General features: G+C 45.0%; 1 protein-coding gene and 1 long non-coding RNA gene across 6 annotated transcripts in view; one reads left to right on the top strand and one right to left on the bottom strand.

The window, feature by feature from the left end:
* LOC310768158 (neural-cadherin-like) overlaps nucleotides 1-20846 on the bottom strand; it is an 88327-nt gene that overhangs the window by 36524 nt on the left and 30957 nt on the right. For all 4 annotated transcript variants that reach the window (XR_014551187.1, XM_083625881.1, XM_083625882.1 and 1 more), the window contains exons 4-15: nucleotides 17596-17800; nucleotides 16782-16893; nucleotides 15638-15887; nucleotides 14171-14313; nucleotides 10181-10353; nucleotides 9562-9730; nucleotides 7783-7953; nucleotides 6769-6941; nucleotides 3836-4003; nucleotides 3024-3273; nucleotides 2164-2291; nucleotides 1085-1271 (exon numbers count right to left, since the gene is read on the bottom strand). Coding sequence is in view for 3 of the 4 variants with exons in the window: in XM_083625881.1 (XP_083482007.1) it covers nucleotides 1085-1271; nucleotides 2164-2291; nucleotides 3024-3273; nucleotides 3836-4003; nucleotides 6769-6941; nucleotides 7783-7953; nucleotides 9562-9730; nucleotides 10181-10353; nucleotides 14171-14313; nucleotides 15638-15887; nucleotides 16782-16893; nucleotides 17596-17800 (2129 nt within the window). In the remaining variant the exon portion in view is untranslated. The remainder of the gene's footprint in view (nucleotides 1-1084; nucleotides 1272-2163; nucleotides 2292-3023; nucleotides 3274-3835; nucleotides 4004-6768; nucleotides 6942-7782; nucleotides 7954-9561; nucleotides 9731-10180; nucleotides 10354-14170; nucleotides 14314-15637; nucleotides 15888-16781; nucleotides 16894-17595; nucleotides 17801-20846) is intronic.
* Nucleotides 4461-5748, top strand: LOC310768162. 2 transcript variants are annotated; one of them, XR_014551190.1, is made up of 2 exons: nucleotides 4461-4863; nucleotides 5059-5748. It is a non-coding gene; the product is annotated as an uncharacterized lncRNA (long non-coding RNA). The 2 variants fall into 2 exon arrangements; XR_014551191.1 differs by having other exon boundaries at nucleotides 4957-5748.

Genomic DNA, 20846 nt, shown 5'->3' with positions numbered 1-20846 from the left:
TTAAATGAAGACGAATAGCGCAGACAATACAGCAACAGAGCCTTAGGGTTGTGGACAATTTAAAATACTAACATTACTCAAAAAAAAAAGTGCTTGGATATCACATGAATGTCACATCCCATTTGTTTAAGCAGATAACATGTGAATAACGGGTGCCTAATACGGGAACTGTAAATGTTTTGTTATCGCTTTCCTATCCTGAAAGTCGATAGTGCGGGTTTTTAGCCCTTTGCTTCAGAACAGCTAAGTTCACCAGTGATTATATTTTAATTTGATTATTTATTTATATCCAACATATCTCCCAGACCGGGCACTCAAGGTGGCTTACTCAAATGAAAACCACATGGAATAAATCCAGAAAGTTAAAAAACATAAAAAGGCGATTGTTTAAGAGCAGTTAAACTCTAATAGAATGAAAAAGAAATCTATTAAAACTCAGATAATGAAAGCAGCACAGCTCCAATTAAAAGGACTCTCCTTTCAAAACAGTCAATTCCCAAAAAAGCCTGTTGGAATAAACGGTTGTCACTTTCCATCAGAAGGAGAATGATGGAGCCAGTCTAGCTTCTTTAGGAAGGGAGTTCCAAAGTCGGAGCAGCCATCAAGAAGGCCTTCTCCCCCTCTGAGGGGGAAGAGGACTGAGAAAAGGGCCTCCCCCGAAATATCAGAGTCCAAGCAAGGTTGTATGGGAGAATACAGATAGCCAGGGCCTTATAGAGCTTTACAGATAACTAAGTTCTTTTTCTGTTCAAGTTGGGTTGAGGCTCAAAAACCAGGGAGCCAAGCAACCATCTCCTTGTCCTACTTTCTGGCAGCCGCCCTAGGAGTGGGGCCCCCATAGTACAGGACCTCCAATTCCCACCTCCTTGAGTCGCTAAAGAAGAACACCATGTCCAATGGTGCCACAAGCCACGGACAGGGCAAGAAGAATCAGAAAACTGTATTTCTCCTCCCCATCTCTCTCCTGACAAAGACCATCAGTCAGGGCAGCTGAGGTGCTGCTTCAGTGCCAAAACATCTTTCGGAGAAACGAGTAACAAAAAGAAAAATGGATGCCACAAGTGTTTCCACCACTACACCTCACCGGTATTTGGCTGGCCATGCTTTCCAGGGCGAGCTGATTCTGAGCCATCCGTGGACTTGACTTCCAAGAGGTACGACGCCTTCTTTTCCCTGTCAAACACGGAGGCGGTATAGATGGAACCCGTTTTCGAATCCAAGCGGAAGAACGTGTAGTCGCCGCTGCGGTCAGGTAGCAGAGAATAAGTGATCTGAGAGGTTGAGGGAGAGAAGGGCTACAATGAAAATCAGGCATTATTTTTGTCTACGTTGGACACGTCCTGGGTAAGCAAAATATACCTGACAGAGCACATGTACACAAACACCCTAGCCTAAGCGTTTCCATGCACTTGACCTCAAAAGCAAGGGGAGATAAATGCACCATCTTATGCTCTTAGGAGAAATAATACCAAGCAATACACCCACAGTGAGTCTTGAACCAAGTCTGGTATCAGCTACCCCTCACTGCAGCCATAGGTCATCCAGGTACTGGCACTGGCACATTTTGCAGATTTAGTCTCTGAGTGCTCGATGTGATGGGCTTGTAAAGCTATTTCACACTTTGTATTTTTAGGTGCACACCTAGGATGCAGGAAAACATAATGTGTGAACACAATGCGTCCATGTCTCATACAGGGACAGACGAAAGAGAATTTCATTCAGTCTGCATTTTTAATGCCTAATTAGCACCTTGCTGACTAATATGTGGACTGGAATGTAGTTTGGAATGTAATTATTTTCCAAATTCTGCAATACATTTCTCAGCTTTAGAAATGTACCAAACCCCCCCCCCCCAAAAAAAAATGTATTTTAGGATTACGTGTGTTTAGAATTTCACACACTGAGATGATAAATAGATACTTATTTTATATAGAATATAAATCTTCACTCCTTTAAAAAAGATATCATGGATTAATGCAGAAATGGGATAGAACATGTAGATGGATGGACCCATGCAAAAGCTGGGAATAAACTGGCCCACCCGCCCCCAGATACAATTACACCTGTCAGGGAGCTGTGTTTGGCTGTTGTTCCCCATTGAGAAAACCTGTGCAAAGAGACTCCAATGTTGTCTGATGCTGAATCTTGCAAGTTCTGGCTTACCTCACCATTCTGGCCCAGGTCGAGGTCAGTGGCAGAGACTTGGAAAACCAAAGTCCCGACCTCTGTTCCTTCCGTTACAGAAGCTTCGTAAATTGAGGAGGTGAAGAAAGGGACGTTGTCGTTGACATCTAAGAACGTATTTAGAATTCAAGCAGTCAGCCCATGTAATATAACCATTTGCATGCTTAAGGGGGTTAAAAAATTATATTGCTTTATCTAGGGGGTCTTGCAAGCCAGAGTGCCTTGAGACCCAGGGTCTTATGCCCAATGGTTTGGAGGGCTGGGAAGGTGCCATAGGCTTATGCAAATCTTCTCTGCACCCACAGCCTCCCCCACTTCCTTTTTCACAGTAAAACAGAGTTTTCCGTTACATGTGAACCAGACAAAGTATGGTTTACCCAGACCGTGTTTTGCCTGCAAACAAGAGCTGGAAACTGTGGTTTGAATGCTGATCGCAAACTAGGGTTTGTCGAGAAAGACGAAGTAGGGAAGGGCATGAGGGTTGGGTTCAGGGAGAGCACATGAGCCTGGGGTTTACTTACACAACACCCAGCTGTGGCATATTGAGGAGAATGGAAGCTGAGCATCACGGCAACTTTGCATTGTTCGTTGAAAGACAACCCAAAGAAAAAGCGCAACTTTGGAAAAAATGATCAGAATTTGTTCTGTCTTCTGAAGGGAGTTCCACAGCTATCAAGTACCCACCAAAAACTGTCTACATCTGCAATCTACCTTCTAGCACACCCAAGGTGACGTTCCTGTACTTGGGACAGTGCAATCAGAAGCAGGAATGAAAGGGGTTCTGCTCAGTAAGCGGTATGCTGTTGGCATTTTGTCCCCGTTACCAGAACATTACCCACCTGTCACATTAACGTAGACGGTGGTGAATGCAGCGAGCGGCACCGAGGCCACATTCTGGGCCCGGACCCTCAACAAAAAGGACTTGGTGGTTTCATAGTCCAAAGGCTCAGCTATGAGGATGGATGCAGAACCATCATCTCTGTTGGGAGTGAGGTAGAATCGGATTGGCATGTTGGTCTCCGGAACCAGCCCCTCTTCGAGATTGTATGTGATACGTGGGTCGCCAAGGGGGGACGTGGCTTTAATTGTCTGCGCAATTCAAAACCAGAGAAAGAAAAGGATTGCTTCAGCAGAAAGTGATCGTTTTCAGAAGATACACATTTAAAATGATTAAAATGCAGTTCTTTGTATACAAAGAAACTTAAGCAAACAAAGCTTAAAAGAGCCCACCGTGGCTTGACACTTATTTGCATGTTAAATCAGCCCAGCATAAATAATATTCTACCAGGAAGAGGAACACGTGGCCCTCCAGATGTTGTTGGACTCCAACTCCCATCATCCCTGACCACAGGTCATGCAGATGGGAGTTGGAGTCAAACGGCATCAGGGGGGTTCCCCATCCCTGGAATATACTATGCCTCTTTCTGCTGTTAGACAAATGGTACATCTAACCCAGCAGCAGCAGCTTGTTAAGATTGTTAAGTGGCCTAAGGTCACCCATTGTTCTTCATGGTCAAGTGGGGATCTGAAACCTGGTTTCCAACACTCTAACCACTACACCACACTGGCTCTTTACAGTGTGCTAATTTAAGATGCTAGTTACAAGAATACTGCACAACTGTTTCCTTTAAAAAAAGAAAACCCAACTTACCACAATGGAAGTATCTCTTGTTGTATTCTCTGGAATGACGACTTCATAGCTGTCCCTCTCCCACTGAGGGGGCTGGTTCTTTGCACTGGTGATGGTAACTCTAAGCTCAACCTTGCTACTCCTGTTCCCTCCATCCATCGCTATGATTTGTTGAGTTATAAAGGATTTCTGGGCAAGGGAAGAAAAGGATTGCTTCAGCAGGGAGTGATTCTTTTTAAAGACAAAAATCGAAGCTATTCAGCTTTGTCGGTATCACAGTTATCATGTTTTATTTCTGCTCAGAACTTTCATCTTCCAAATAGCGCCAGTGACAGAGCCAAAGTACTCCTCGATTTTTCTTATTTCCCGTGAAAAAGCAGCTGTTGCTTCCCCCGCCCCTGAAACCTTTGGTGGAAATAGCATTTCTCTCTCTCTCTCTCTCTCTCTCTCTCTCTCTCTCTCTCTCTCTCTCTGTGCACGAAGCACAGTATAAACACTACCGTATTTTTCGCTCCATTGGACGCACTTTTTTACTCTAAAAAAGTAAGGGAAAATGTCTGTGCATCCTATGGAGCGAATGTGTGGTCCCTGGAGCCAAATTGCCAGAGTGCGGCACACTCTTGGACTGTTCTTTGGTGGTGGTGGTGGTGGAGCCGCGCTCGTCTGCCGGCAGCCTCGGCTTCCCTCTGCAGCCCCGGGAAGCTTTGGAGCAAGGTTAGGGCTGTGTGCCCATGCCCCACGCTGCTGGGCTGCTGAATGGGGGCGGTGGGGAGAGCCGCGCTCCCCTGCCGGCAGCCTCGGCTTCCCTCTGCAGCCCCGGGAAGCTTTGGAGCAATGGGAGGGCTGTGTGCCCATGCCCCGCACTCCTGGGCTGCTGAATGGGGGCGGTGGGGAGAGCCGCGTTCGTCTGCTGGCAGCCTCGGCTTCCCTCTGCAGCCCCGGGAAGCTTTGGAGCAACGTGAGGGCTGTGCGCCCATGCCCCATGCTCCTGGGCTGCTGAATGGGGGTTGGGGGTGCTGCTCTGCCAGCAGCCTGCCCTTCCCCTCAAGGTTTGGAGCAGCAGGCAGCCTGCCCCACGCTCCTATGCTGCTGAATGGGGGTGGGGGGTGCTGCTCCGCCAGCAGCCTGCCCTTCTCCTCAAGGTTTGGAGCAACAGGAAGGCTGTGCGCCCATGCCCCACGCTCCTGGGCTGCTGAATGGGGGTGGGGGTGCTGCTCTGCCAGCAGCCTGCCCTTCCCCTCAAGGTTTGGAGCAGCGGGCAGGCTGTTCACTGAGAGAGGGGAGGAAGCGGACGGAGAGGAGGGGGACCAAGAAGCTGGGTGAAGGGAGAGGAGGTACCATAGGTTTCTGTGAGTGGAGAGTCATGGTAGAGGGCAAAGGAGAGGGAGAAGCGAAGGGGAGAAATTGCAGACGTCACCTGAGGAGTTTGGGTGAAAGGGATGGAGAGGAGGAGGCTGGAAAGGGGGACTGTTCTGCTTGGGGGGGGAGAAAAAAGTGGGGAAAAGGAAAGCCTCCCAAGCCTCCCGCTGAGAGGCTCTGCTTGGCTGTTTCTTGACTGTAATTCAAGTAAAGGGAACGTTTGCGAGCAGCTGGCAGGCTGTTTGCTGAAAGAGGGGAGGAAGAGGATTGAGAGGAAAAAATGTGGCATTAGCAATGCTTTGGATGGAAACAAAGATGGTATTTTACATGAAGATAGCGAAGAAAGTGATGTCAGTGACTGTAAGCAACTGAGCTTCATAAATTCTGACTTTAGCAGTGATGAGTTCTTGGGGTTCACAGAAGACTAGAAGAGTACTCAAACCTTAAAGTCTCTCTTCATTTGTTAATGACAATGATGATGGTTCTTAATGCCATTGTTGACTGCTGTTCACTTTACATGGCTGTAATATGATTCTGATATACCGGTTGTTTATTAAATACAGTAGTTTATACAACATTTGATTCAGAATATTTTTTTCTTGTTTTCCTCCTCTAAAAACTAGGTGCGCCCTATGGTCGGGTGCGTCCAATGGAGCGAAAAATACGGTATATGGTTTTATGGAATATCCTCCCAGGTAAATGCTTGTAACATGGGTCGAGAACCTCAGATATGAGGCCCAGTATGTCTCTATAGTCTCTTCTGACTATCCCTTCGGAGTCTCCCCATGACAGACTCCCTCACCCATCTTCAGGTTAAGAACAGTTTCAGGTTAAGAACGGACCTCCAGAACAAATTAAGTTCTTAACCTGAGGTACCACTGTACTCCAGTTCAATGATAAACAACCTCCGTGTATCATCCCTGAAAAATCAACTTCATTTATTGTAAAACTGTCAATCTCCTACAGTAGCGGAGAAAGAGTCAAAACCCACCACCATCGTCTGTTTAGAGCCTCACAAGCACTCCAGAGCTTCCTGTGGGTGGGATGTTGTCTTTCCAATCCTTTTCTGGCAACCCACCAAACATGCATTGCCTGCTAGGGCCTCCTGTAGCTTCTGCTTACCAAAAAATCTACTTTTTGAGGGTGGGGGGGGGAACCCTGCAACTGTTAAATCTGTATGTCACCATAGTAATCATAAGCACAATTTCGTTCCGTTCACAGAAGTTCCTAAGATTCCTCGCTGCAGAACTTCAGAAGGTTTTGAATGACGGTAAACTTAAAAACCGACTCTCCCGGATAGGACCTGTCAAAACTGTTTATTGCTTCTTTTCCCACCAAGGCACAAGAAGAGTTATCAGTCTGACATGACAGCTGTGAATGGCTTTATGGTTAAAGTAATAATTCATTCAGCAGGAGGGGGAGGAGGAAGCCCCTCTCAACTGAAGCGCAGCCATCAGGGCGGCACTAATTTATGCCAGGAGAGAAAGGGACCCACGATGCTGCATGTCTCCCTGTTTGGCATCTTGCTCTAGCTACCATCTGCAGATGCCGCCAGCTGACATCTGGCCACAGACCAAAGGCAACTCGCAACGTACCTGTAACAAGGGTTGGTTGACATAAACCCAGCCTGTAGCAGGATTGACCTGGAAGTACTTCGTTTTCCCACCTGCTGCAGAATACGTGATGGAAGCGTTGGAGCCGTAGTCGTCGTCGTGGGCTGCAACACGGAGGAAGCTTGTCCCAACACTCGTGTCTTCTCTCAGGAAGTCTAGGAAAGTGCATTTCATTAACTCAGTGGGGCAGAGCAATGCTACAAGCCATCTGAGCTCAACGCTATTTGCAGGCAACACTCTGCAGATTTTCCGTGAAAAATAAAAGCAGCTGGTGAAGAAGTGCCCTGATTTTATTGCTTGCAGGGTCTTCTTATGTTTTTTATGTTCAGTGGCACATTTGCCTGCCCACAGGTTTGGGGGGCAGAAGAAGGAGATACACAATAGTGGGCAGACACCAGCACCATTCCCCTGGAGGAGGAGAGCAGAGGTTAGGAGGGCTGGTTTGGATTGCCCTGCTATTCCTGTAGCAGAGCATTCTGCTCTGCTATTGTTTCCCTATATATAATAGTCCTGAGTTAAGTATGTAGATTGCAATAAGCAGAGAAGGGAGCAATTGCTGGAACCATCAAGGGACACCAGCTCCCCACCCACGTGCCCCTCCAAACACATACCTGGGACTCTTAGAAGGCAAAAATGCTGCTTAAGTATTATTGTATTCTCTTTAACGTTTTTGTTAAGGCAGGGACATGGATGGGTTTATGTGGGGTTTTTTTTAAAAAAAAAACCTTCTGAAATATTTTAATTTGTATCGTTTGTATTTGCATTGTTGCATTTGTATGTAGCTGCTTATCTTCAGGAGCCTTTATGGCTGAAAAGCAGGATATTAAATAAGCGGTAACGTAACCAATCTAAAAAGGAAAAAGTGACAATTCATCCGTAGGAAGCGGGGGTGGGGGGGACATATGAAAAGCAAACCAGAAACACACAAGAAATCTTAGGCCTCAGGTAAGCTCGCAATCGGGTGAACTGAAACGCTATCCAAGGATTCGCAATTACATTCATAATGAGTGTTTTCAAATCTGGGGCTGTTGTCATTCACATCCGAGACCACAACGTTGATCTGGCAGATCCCAATGAGGGGCTCGGCCGCCTGGTCCGTGGCTGTCACAGTAATGGGATGCTCTCGCTGCTTCTCCCGGTCAAATATCTGAAGTGTTGTCAAGATGCCTGAAAATAAGACCACAAGCAGAAATAATTCAATACTGTGTATTTAACCAAGGACTGAGATGAGGGAAGAAGCAGGAGGGTTTACTGCCTGCTGTTTTTTCTTGCAGTTTCAGTTATTGAGTGCTGGAAGAAAGATGTAAACTGAACTAAAACTCATCTACATCTGTAAATGTCCTTTCCTCTCTGTTTCTCATTTTCCCCCAACTATAAGTTCAGTTTGCCATATTTCCATATCAACTTGCTATTTTCTTTTTTTTTTAAGATACATGAAAATTCACTAGCATTTCAGTACAAATTTCTCCTAATGTGCACATTTTTGTTTGCAATGTTGCCTTATCTGCATATTTTCCCAAGCAAATTTTTCTTCTTCATCATCATCATATCTGTTCTTCACCTACAGGGGTGTGCCCAAACTTTTTCCAAAGAGGGCCAGATTTGATTACGTGAATATGCGCGAGGGCTGACCTTTTTTTAGGATTGATGTTGTTGAGCTTTTGGGGGGATTTTACCAAAGGAAATAAACCGTCATAGGGGCCAGATTAAACTGATCGACCGGCAGGCCGAATTAGGCCCCCAAAACGGACTTTGGACATGCCTGTCTTACAATAATTTAAAATGCAACATACAATTTTGTACGCTGTTTTCACAAATGTAAGCGTTTTATATAGACTTTTCCTGAACACACACATTTTTGTACACATTCACTTGGAGAACTGCACCACAAAATTCAGAGAAGTGTGAATTTTGGAAAGCTGGCTGCAGTGAATTTCTCCCCCACCTCTATCTACAACCCATCAGTGAGATACAGAGATGCAGCCTGCTCACCTGCAACTGAGCAGGAGTATCTTTAGGTAAATAGTAAACTATTACAGGGCAAATGTAAATGGCTGTTGGTCCACTAGAAAAAATCCAAAATCCACAACTGGGTAACACCTTTATTATCACCAACCATTTTAACCTAAAGACCGTGACTAAACATAAACTTCAACATCAAATAATATCTGACCCCATCTTTCCACTACCATCTGCTATGCGTAACCTTTTGAAGAACTCAAAAACCTGCTCATTTTTGGGGGGTGACACATTGGTTGTTCACACTAAAGGCACCAACCTAAAGCTGAATTTATCAAACCTACACTTTCAAAAACACAGACTTCCTTCAAAATTAGTACTTATTTGAATTTTGCTATGCAGTTCTCCAAGCAATGTTTACAAAAATGCATATATCAGAGAAATGTTTCTAGAGATAAGATAGTGAAAATTACATACAAAACTCCATTATATTACGAGAAATTTCTTGCAAATAAATGTGCACGTCTATCACATCTGCATACAAAAACGTGATTATTAGGAGAAAATCACACTAAAATGCTGAATAATTTTCATGTAGATTTTTTTTCCTAAGTGCAAATTTCTGCAGAAACTTATGGAAAGCTGAATTTTAAGATTGGAAAAATAAGGAGGTGAGAGAAGCAAAACTGACAGATGCTTCCATTCCTGCCTGTCTGTGGATTTTTCAGCTTGATAACTTTATCCTTTAAAGGCCCGGTCACCTGGCACCTCTGTATTCTCACTAAGCCCAATGAAGCTGCAACACAGTGGATTTACCTGTGTCAGGGTGGATGTTAAAAGCGGGGAGGGTCCCCTCTCTGTGCATCAAGCCATATTTCACTTGGCCATTGGACCCTTCATCTGCGTCTGTTGCCACCACTTGCAGCACGAAGGTTCCCACCGGCTGGTTTTCCAGCACAGAGGCATGCTCACGATAATGCTGGCACTGGCAAAAATAAGGACAATGATAATAATGCAAAGACACACTTAAATACAACTTGACATATACTGCAAAATCCAGAATATTGGCAATCAACTCCAATCACTCAACAAATAAGGGTCAAACTATCATGATCTCAGCTGCATAGTTTTGTCCTTGAGCAAGAGACGTGATGCAGAAACCACGGGGAGGACCGTGACCTTTTGAAAAGCATGGGAACTTTTCTTCTATTTTTTTTTTTTTTTTGGTAATGTAAACAGCAGGCATGGGCCTCCAGCCCTGCACCAAGGCCACCACAGTTTGTGAAAGAAACCTCTACCTGCTCCCCCCTCCCACCAATATAAAGTACATTGGAGCTGCACTCTTAGCTCTTCGTGAATGCTGTGTGCCAAAACAGAACGGGGTTCATAGTTGCTCTCTCCAAGTATTTGACATGACGCAAGGCAGCCTGTTTACCTTCTGAAACACAGGTTTGTTGTTATTGACATCATCCACATGCACAATGACCAAAGCGGTGCTTGTAAGAGAGTGAGGTCCACCAGAGGCATTGTCATCTGTAGCCGTGATGTTAAGGACATACTCTGGACCCTGCAGCCTAGGAAGCGGGCTTGAGCGAAGACGGATTAACCCTGTGAAAGATTTCAAAGGGAGGACAGTTCGGAATCATGGAACTTGAAAGGCATAAGGGACCTTGGAGGTCCTTTAGTCGGACCCCCTGCTCCATGGTAGGGGTCATGCAACTACAAACACCTTGACAGATGGGTGCCCAATGTCTGCCTAAATGCCCCCAGGAAAGGAGAGCCCACCACCTCCTGAGACAGGCTGTTTCACTGTCGGAAAACTCTTGCCATTACAGGGTATCTCCTGTCGTTAAGGCACAATCTGCTCTTTGCAATTCCCACCTCTTTGTTCAATCCCACCCACTGGAGCAACGGAGTATTTTAAAATATGACAAATGTATTTTGCTGTTTTAACTGCTGGTGAGGTCACAGGGTACTGGATTTGGAAAAGGCAGACCTGGGTGCAAATCTATGCTCAGCCATGAAGCTGCCGGAGTGACTCTGAGCCAGTCGCTCTCTTTTGCAGAAGTATTGTCGGAAACCATGCACTGAACAACCCGGATGAAGGGTAGGATATAAATCAATCCCAGAACACCTTTTAAAGCTGTTATGCCAAATGTTTCAATTTCAAAAACAGTAGCTTCATGCCATGCCAAAATTCCAAATGATTAGCTATATCAGGTAGTCCAGCAGAATTATGCAGTATAGCTCTTACCAGACCAAACCAACTCCAGCTGGAGAAGGCGAGAGAATAACTTGTTTGAATGCTCCCCTTGTATATGAAAATACTTCCTTGCACAACTTCTAGCTGAACCCTATCCTTGAAACACTAGCTTTCTATGTGCAGAGTATAATATTTACTGATTGATTGATTGATTGAACTAATGCCATTTTTAAACTGTAAAAAATAAAATAAGAAACCCAAAATATCTGCTGCCACTGCAGTTATCCCCCTTAAGTACTCCCACTATCCTATGCTGAACTGGTTTACCCCAGTCCTTCCCCTAAAATTGTACCACCACCTTGTTTCAGACAGAGGGACAAAATGCCCACTACTGTTTGAATGAGACCATGATTCTTGGATGTGGGGGGGGAGGTCCCAGAACTGAGTCCTGCAGCAATTTTTCGGGTATATTGTATTTGCATTCTGACCCTCTGCCGGTCTTTAAAGAGCAAAGCTGACAGTTGCTCTGAGGAGCTTCTGTTCCACTGGGCCTTGGGCTGCAGCAACCTTATGGGTCATATGAGGGCTGACAAAATCAGAAATACATTTTTAAAACAAGTTTGTTTTAAAAAGCAAAGCAAACTTCAGCTATTTAAAAAGCTGCAGTTAGCAGATGTCATTCATTCCTGTGCCAGCACCATCCTATCGTGTCTTTTATTTATCCGATGTAATAAGAAGTGTCGTTTGCAAATGGACGGTTATGAAGATGACAAGTGCCACTCACTTCCCTTTGCAAATGCCTTCGCCTTCACTGACTGTATTTTGACATGTGTCTTAGCTTCACCTTGGCATTTCAGGGTATCAAGCAAATTGTCATTGACAGCGCTATATTAAAATAAAACTGCCCAAGGAGACAGCATAGATGTTGGGGAGTCTGACCAAGCAGGGGGTACCAAAGTCAAAAATCAACACAGAATTCACACCTGTTACAGAAAAGATGGATATATGCTAAGGCCATCTCCACAAAAGCTGGAAAACTACAATTGGCAACCAAGCAAACTGTCCAACAGAGGAAATGTGTTAATCTCCAGCAAAATAAAATTTGCTAAGGCACTTTGAGGACAAGCAAGGCTTGAGATTTCATAAAATAAAACCTAACTCCAGTGGGTGCAATTCTTCACCAGATCTTTCTAATTGTAATACACATTTATGTGCTTATTTTGCAGGCCAATCATGAGCCAATAATTCAGCATCACCTCATTTGTGGGGAAACATCTTCTGGAAGTTAAAACGAAAAGTGAATTCTGGATTGGGTTTGGAACAAATCAGTCCACAAGTTCATGCCGCAGAGACCCCACCCAGCAAGAGGTAGTGGGAAAGGCTCATCAGAACTGGTGTGTCAGGGTTTTGGGGCTGGGATACTGCTGCACACACAGCAGTAGACAGGCTATAGATGTAAGAAGGAACCAGCTTCCATTCTGCCCCTTAATCACTGCATGCAGTACTGTCTCTGTTCTGCTGCAGCTCAGCTTCTGACAAAAAAAAACCTTATTCATCTTGCTGACGGCTGTGATGAAATTCCATGGAATTAGTGATGTTACCATTATTCCAGTTCCACACCATTCATTTGAATGCAAAAGAAATGGAATACAAAGTGCAGGGTGTCATCAATGAGATGTCCTTTGTGGACTGAAACCGACAACAACAGTGAATATCAAATGTATCTGCTGGATTGATCTCTGTTCTGGACATGGCTCAAATAAGCAGGAATGGGAAATTTCCACTCCCGTTCCTGGTTTTGTGGGAATTCTTTGGTATCCTTAATACCGGGAAATGGGGAACCACTGAAAAAGTTGCTCCCAGCATCCCTGGGTCCTGCTGTAGATGAGCAATGTAACATCAAAGGAATACTGGGAATCATGGTGGTGCCATTTCCCACAGTTCCTGGTGTCATCACTAATCTGAGATGAATTCTTTACAAGGGGAGGGTGTTTTTCGACTCAAAATCTAGTATTTAAATTCCACCCATCCCCAGTTTTGGAGTTTGACCCATCATCGATTCTGTTGTCTAGCTCAGCTTTCCCAATCTGCTGCCCTCCAAATGTTATGAACTACAACTCACATCAGCCCCCGTCAATATGACCAACATATGGAGGGCACCCGGCTGAGGAAAGCCAGCAAAAAGAAAAAAGTGGTGTTGAGTTGCCAGATCTTCCAGCATAGGAGCACTATGTGGCACCAGTTTCTTGGTGGTAGAACTGCAGCGATGAAATGGCGTAAACATCAGTAGGATAGTTTGCATCACTGGCAGTTTTACCTTAACACCTGTGGCATTATGAGGCCACTAAGCATTTGTAACATAAAGCAAGCCATAAAGGGGTGTGGAAAGCTGCCATCTCTACAGGAAGATGTTTGTGTCAATTCCTTGTACCATCGTTTGATGGCATCTGTTTCCGGCTTCTGAAATATATTCAGATCTGGAGCATTAATATTGCAAAAGCACTAGTTGCATAAAAAATTAATTTTTTATGGTAAGTGAACCCCTAAGACTTATCAAAGATGAGAAGGACAGATCTGTGGCATCTTATTTACTTCTCATTAGGTCCCTGGCTCAGGAGAGTCCAGAAAGGCAGGCGAAGAGTTTGACTGGAGCCACATCAGGAAAAGTCATCAGTTACTCCAAGTAAGATCTACCACATTTTATCATTAAAATTTGCATTTTTGAACACATTTTAATCTTAAATACACATTTATATAAGCATGTTTGATGATTTTTTTTTAAGCCAAGAAGTGCATTGCAAAGTTCAGAGAAGCATTAAACCAAAGAATAACTGCATTCCAATCCATACATTCATCTGGCAAGCATGACTTAGGTCAGTTTTCTTAAATGCAAGGACAAAATGAAATCCTCGAGCAATGTAAGTCAAGAAGACACATATTCCTGCTTTCTGTTATAGGGAATGTTATGAGATCAGTCATTAAGAGCAGCAGAGAAATGCTATGAGTTCAACACATCCGCATACAGATGAGAAGCAATTCCCAACAGCAAGGAAACCAGTGACTAGGATGCAATAGACATGATGTACCTGTGTTTTAAACACACATGAATGACTATAACAGCTTACACACAAGCTCTGCCCCACCTCTAATCACATGCGACATCTAGGAGCCAAAAATCTATATGGGAACCAGAGATCTAAGATGCAGAAATTACATAATTACCCTTCTGAGGGTCGATAATGAAGTTTCCCTTTTGATTCCCTCCAGTAATGCTGTAAGCAACACCATCTCCATCAGGGTCTATGGCATGAACCGTAGCTATGAGCGTGTTTGGACCTGCATCCTCCGAAACGAAACTCCGATAGCTGTCAAAGCGCATAAAGTTAAGTGTGGTTACTTGGAAACAGGGTTAAAGGGAATCAAATCTCGAGTGCTAAATGCAGTGGAAAGACAGTACGAAAAGACATCCCATTCGCTTCCCCATTCAGGAAAAAGAAAGGGCGCTATGCAAAAGATAAGTGTGGCCCTCCAGGTGTTAAGAACCTAAGAAATGCCTGCTGGATCAGGCCAGTGGCTCATTTAGTTCAGCATCCTATTCTCACAGCTGCCTGGGGGAAACCAGCAAGCGGGATTGGAGCACAAGAGCTTGTGTGTTATTGGATTTTAATTCCAGAATGGCCAATAGTCAGGAGTGATTGCTATCGTAGTCCAACAACATCTGGAGGGCTATGGGTTCTCCTATCCCTGATTTTTTTAAACCCCTCTGTCATAGGGCATCCTGTTGATAGGTATGCATACTGTGTATATACATCCTTGTATTTAACAAGTCACCTGGAAGCCACAGGTGTCCAAGAGTTCCATGAAGGCGAGTGAATGGTCTCTTAGCAGGCTAGCAACTTGGGTTGGCTTATTTACAAGGCTGATTTATTTGGGAGTACGGAGCATCACACACGATGCTTCCACTCCTATGATTTGCTCACCATGCTTTAAAATACCTGAATGCCAACCTTGCTTTTTTAAACATCCATGAGGCAACTTAACTAAAATCAAAACTTAAAGGCAATAAGGGCAGCAGAAACCATTTCACAGACAGAAACACTTTTTGTGTTAAGAATTGTGTTGCATTTGAAGCAGCCGCAACAAATGCAGAGCCAGTGAAGCAAATAAATCAACTTGTTAAAACGGGAACTTTTTGCCCAAAACATTTTCAACTCATCTGCTCTGTACTTTGGTTACAAAGAATGGACTGAAATACTGCAGCACCTGTGTAGGGAACACTGGAAAATGTTTTCCGGTGGGTGACTATTTGGCATTTTAAACCTTCATCCCCACCATAGCAGTGTCAACCCAGCCAGCCATGATTCAGACACCAAAAATCGCGGGGGCACGCACAATCCAGCCCATGGAGGGATCTCCGCGGAACTGATCCGGCCCAGGCAAGATAAACCTTGCTGACCCCTGATCTTGAGGAAGGGGTTGGCTTATAAGGGGCCACATGAATCAATCCCAGTGGGAACAGACAGCTATTACTGGCACCCCCAAAATCTCACCTCATTCCACACAATGACCTGGGGATGATCAAACACCACCAGGATGCCGCAATCATCGCATGGAAACTCCGACATGGTACTAATCAAACGACATCTGAAGCATTGACAACAACAACAACAACAACAGGCATATACTTACATTGTTTGTGAGAACCTGGGAACTTCGTCATTGATGTTTGAGAGGCGGATCCTGACCGTAGCTGTCCCAGTTCTTGGGGGCTCTCCTTTATCTACCGCCATGATTACGAATTCATACAGGTGATTAGGACGCTCGTAATCCAGCTCTGTGGCTGGGAAGATGGTGCCGTGACTGGAAATGCTGAACTCTGAGCTCAGGGTGTAATAGAGGATTTCTGCATTTTCTTCAGAATCACAGTCATGGGCTGACACTGTTGGGGCAAAGGGTGGGGAGGGAGGAGACCTTTCAGGATTTTTTGCTTGCAAAAGATTATATTCAAGGATTTAAAAACAAAAAAACCAAGATGCTGGTATAATAACAGAGTTAAGGCTACATCATGCTGGCTCTGCAAGCTCTGTGGACTGCAAGCTAGGCCTGGGGCCTTTATCAGACATGCTCCATGCTCAGCAATGAAGTTGTCCAAAGGCACAAAAGCCATGAGAGACAGTGTGGTGTAGTGGTTAGTGTCAGACTGAGACCTGGGAAAGACCAGGAATCAAATCCCCACTCAGCCAGGAAGCTCACTGGATGGCCTTGGGCCAGTCATGGTCTCTCAGTCTAACCTACCTCAAAGGACTGTTGTGGGGATTAAATGAGGTAGGGGGCAAAAAAAACATGCATGGCGTCTTTCGTGTAAATAAATAACAACTACATTGAGGTGGCTTCATTTGGGCAGTTGCCATATCCACAGCTGTGTGTTTTTTCCTATGTATGTGTGAAGTTGATGTAATCTTCAGCCTTCAAGATGCATATGATGAAGATGTCCTATCCAATAACACACACGGGAGGGACTGCAGAAGGACAAGAGCTGACGAAATATACAGAGGCAGAGGAAGTTGTAAGAAGAAACCTCATACAGAAATCAAACCATGGATCCATTGATTCATCGGTACAACAGAGGGAGCCAAGGGGTTAACTTCAGGGGTTGCTAAGGATCCAGCTCCTGCCATCAGCGGTTATGGGATCTGTTGGGTGACATAACCTGGAGAGCACGGCCATTGGCTGTACCTGGTCTATGCTTAACTGGTGGCAATGATGGCTCTCGAGGAGTCCAGGTGAGTCGAGGGGCAAGTCTGACAACAAAACGTGAAAATCTTTTGCAAACCTTGTAAAAGTGCAGTTGTTACGGTCACAGTTTCAGGGACGTTGTCTTTGGTGTAGATCGACTGCTGGAATTCTGGGGCACAGTCGTTCACGTCTGTGATCACAACCCAAACCTAGAAAAAGGACAAGGCAAGGGAGTGTTTAGCAGCACAAAAAGTCGATTGGCTCCTCTTGTGCGTCTGCACAGCTCACCAACTCACTGCAGCCACCCCACTGTCAAGAGGGCAGCTTCCTGGCTCCACATCCTACCACCCTGGCCACTGCTGCTACCAAGTATCCGCAGTTTGTAATGTAAGATGTTAGGATTTCTCTCAAGCTCCTCCAATATTTTCCAGTGAGTTTCTTTCTGAAAAGTCATTTTCAAACAGGGATGGAAAAACCAGTTCAACTACAGTTCTCTCGGTTTCTCATTTTCCCCCATTTTAGATTCAGTCCTCCATGCTTCTGCAGCACTTTCTGGATTTTTTGTAAACAAAAGCCTCATGAAAACTCACCAGTTCAGGATTCCAGCCACTCCATTCCATTTGCCCCACCCCCACCCGCCGCCACACCAAATTGCATTGCACAGCCTCTGGACACAGTTAGTTCTCATTGGGTTGTTGTTGTTGTTTGCTGTTGCTCCTCCCCTCATCTCTTAAGTTTGTTTGTACTTTGGCAAACCTCAGTATTTCCCCCCCCAGGCTGCTGGCACCTCCCTATTGTGCGTAAGCAATGCTGTCCTGACTAAATCAGCAATGGCACTCACAGCTTGGGACACTGGAAACAGAGGGAATGACTGGAGAATTGAATGTGCATTGCTGTTAAGGGTTGCTGACCTCAACAGTGCTGCTGAGCTGTCCCTGGTTTTCTCTTGCTTGAACCAGGAGGAGGTACTGGTGCTGACCATTCTCGTAATCCAGATTTCGACTGAAGTAGATGTCCCCTGTCCCCTGGTTAATGCCGAACAGGCCGTTCGGATTAGTTAAGAGGCTGTAGCTCAGGGACTTGTTTTGATGTGACAAAGCGGACACGGTCAGGAACCTGGAAAAGGTTAAAAGAAATCAACAATGAGCAGCGCAAGAGGAAGCCGCTTTCTAACATTTTCACAGGACGCCGCTCCACTTTGGAAACCGACAATTTTTTTAATATGATTATGGAACATCACATCGCATCTAGATCCATCCACACCAAGCATGTGAAGCACATCGAGCTTAAAACACACAGCTTCCCCTCCCCCCAAAGAAAGAATCCTGGGAACTGTAGTTTCCCCCCCTCACAGAGCTACAGTTCCCAGCACCCTTAACAAACTACAATTCCCAGTATTCTTTGGGGGAAATTGTTTGCTTTAAATGTATGGTGTGAACCTACAATCAGTATAACTAAGAAACACAACCCAGGATGGAACTCCAAAAAGGTGAAGAATCAGAGCTGTGCAAGGCAAGAGCAGCACTGATTGTCCCTGGCTGAGTTTACCAGGGATGGAGAACAGGCTTGGAATCATATAATTATAGAGCTGGAAGGGACCACAAGAGTCATCAACCCACTACAGCAATCTTTTTGCCCAAAATGGGGCTTGTTCCCCAAAAGCTTATTGGTAACCTGGGGGCCCTGCTCCTGGGGACCCTGCTGTGCTCAGGGCAAAGCAGCCACCCAGCCCTGACACTGGATAGCTGTAAGGACATAAGAAGAGCCTGCTGGATCAGGCCAATGACCCATCTATTCCATCATCCTGTTTTCACAACCAGATACCTGTGGGAAACCCATGAGGAGGACCTGAGCACAAAAGACCTTTCCCTGCCTGCCGTTTCCAGCAACTGGTATTCAGAAGCACTGCTGCCTCCAATTGTGGAAGGCAGAACGTAGCCATCATGGCTAGTAGCCATTGAGAGGCCCCTCTCATCCATCAATGGAGGTACAGCCACGGGGCATCACGCCTCCCTCTAAAGCGCCTGAAAAGAGCGTACTTGACTGTTGCTGTTGTCAGAGGGTGTTTCCTGCTGTCCTTGCTGGTAACAGAACTGTGAATTAAAATTGTTTGGATCATCACTCTTCTTTATTACGGTTTGTCATAATATAATTGCTTTGCACTGCCTTTTATATGGCTGGGGATGTATTGTGTCTTTTTTTTTTCTTCCCATGCTCTCAAGCTCAATGTGTGTGGAAGATGAGGAAACAAAACGACTGGGAGGACGACGATGGAAAGCTTTCAAAAGCCATCAGGATTACTTGCTGGGAAACTGCATTAGGAATGCATTTTCGCAGCCTGCTTCATTGCAGCCTTAGTTGTTTTCTTACGCATGACAGGCTGAACAATAATGGCAAAAAAAATGGGTTTTCTTCTTGTTTTTCTTGATAACATACACACACAAAAATGACACATTATTGACTTGCAGCATAGCTCAGTTATTGTTGAAGAACTAAGTCTTCAGTTTGGCATTCAGTGCCAAATACATTGCCCGGCGTGCTATCTCTAGGGTGGTGGGGTGTGGGGAAATACTTTCAGATTTCTACACATTACCATTTCAACAGGTAAATAAGAGGCCTGCTGCTAACTAACCACTCCTAATAAGCATATAGCAACAGCAGAAGTCTTTAAGTTTGGTCTTGGGCTCAATGTCAGCTCCTTGCGAGTTGTTGTGCAAGAAAGCAGTTGATCTGTGCACCTCTCTTGGGTCTTCTGGGTCTTCCCCCAGGGATAAAGGGAGAGATCCCCTTTGTATTTTACTTCCCAGTCCATTCAGACTTATGTCAAAGGGGTGGGTGGGAAAACGAGGGAGGAACGGGTGGAGACATGGAGAGTGTAATCCCCCTGCAATCAATCCATTGGCGCTTGTGTCAAGCGGTGCGGGGGGGGGGACACTTCCAGGCAGAAAAGAGGGCACAGGTGGGCATACACAGAGAAAGAGAGATGGGATGGCACAGAGCAACGCTGCAATGCTACGAACTCTTCCCACCAGTGGTTCCGCCTCCATACACCATTGGCTCCAGACCACAATTGACCCTTTTCATAGGAGGTCAACGGACTTTCAACAGGGGAAAAGGGTTCCCTACCCCAATTCAATATTTGGGGCTTTTTAGTACAGCCAGAATCACCCGGGAGCATCCCTTCAAAATCTAGTTTCATGCTGGTATAATAAATGTATACACATTTCGGAAGCTGCAGACGTCCAGATGATCTTCAAGCAGATTTAATAAAGGATCACAGTCCTCCCGCAAACACCATGTGCTCGCTGTGCGTCTAATGAAGAAGCACGACTGAAGAGCCGATCCCATGGTGGCCAATTTTTGGTTTTGCTTTCGAGGCAGCTTCAGCAAGAAAACATGGTTCTTAGAATGCAGGGGCAGTAAAACGGATAGTAAACCATTTAAGTTTAATCCGATAACACATGCACTAAATTATGACAGATTGTCAGATGAGCTCCAAAGTTCAGCAAAGTACACGGGAGTCTCCTAGACTTTAATGGGTCAAGCCCTACATCTGGCAGGATTATAATAGTTCTTATCCTGAAAAGAGGATGAGTTGCTATATAGTATATCACCTCATGTGAGCAGGCAAGTACCATCCGTTGGCTCAGTTCAATGGAGAGGCCTCCTACAACCACCCAACCCATTTGCACTGACAAGGCGTCATTTGAAAGCCAGAGAAGTTCGATATGTTTTAATGTTCATTATCTTCATTATGTTTTAATGTTTCCTTTTCTTTCAACAATTTATATACCGCTTTAATACCGTAGGCTCTAAACACTGTACAGTAGGGCTAAAACGATGCAATGAAGATGAAATCTGCTTAAACTAACCATAAAACTGGAATCTTGAAATCAAAAGGTCTTTTGTAGACTGCCAGAAGTTCAAAAGGCTCTTACCCAGGAGGGGCTTCCATAGAAATTGGCCCACAATACTGAACTTACAGCTCTTGCAGGATACAAGTTATGTGTCTGAACCATGTGGGGGTCACTAATTGTGACACTTCCAAAGGCCTCATTGACTTAGCAGGGATATAACTGAGCAAAACTGACTCATTAATTGAGGGGTGGAAGGAGAATTCAGACTGAGGGGGGCATCTGCTTCTTTTGGTTTTGGCCTCTTC

This window comes from Podarcis filfolensis, assembly GCF_964270895.1.
Source record: "Podarcis filfolensis genome assembly, chromosome: 8".
NCBI lineage: Eukaryota > Metazoa > Chordata > Lepidosauria > Squamata > Lacertidae > Podarcis > Podarcis filfolensis.
Note: the sequence above shows the minus strand (reverse complement) of the source record. Positions and strands in the feature narration are given on the sequence as shown.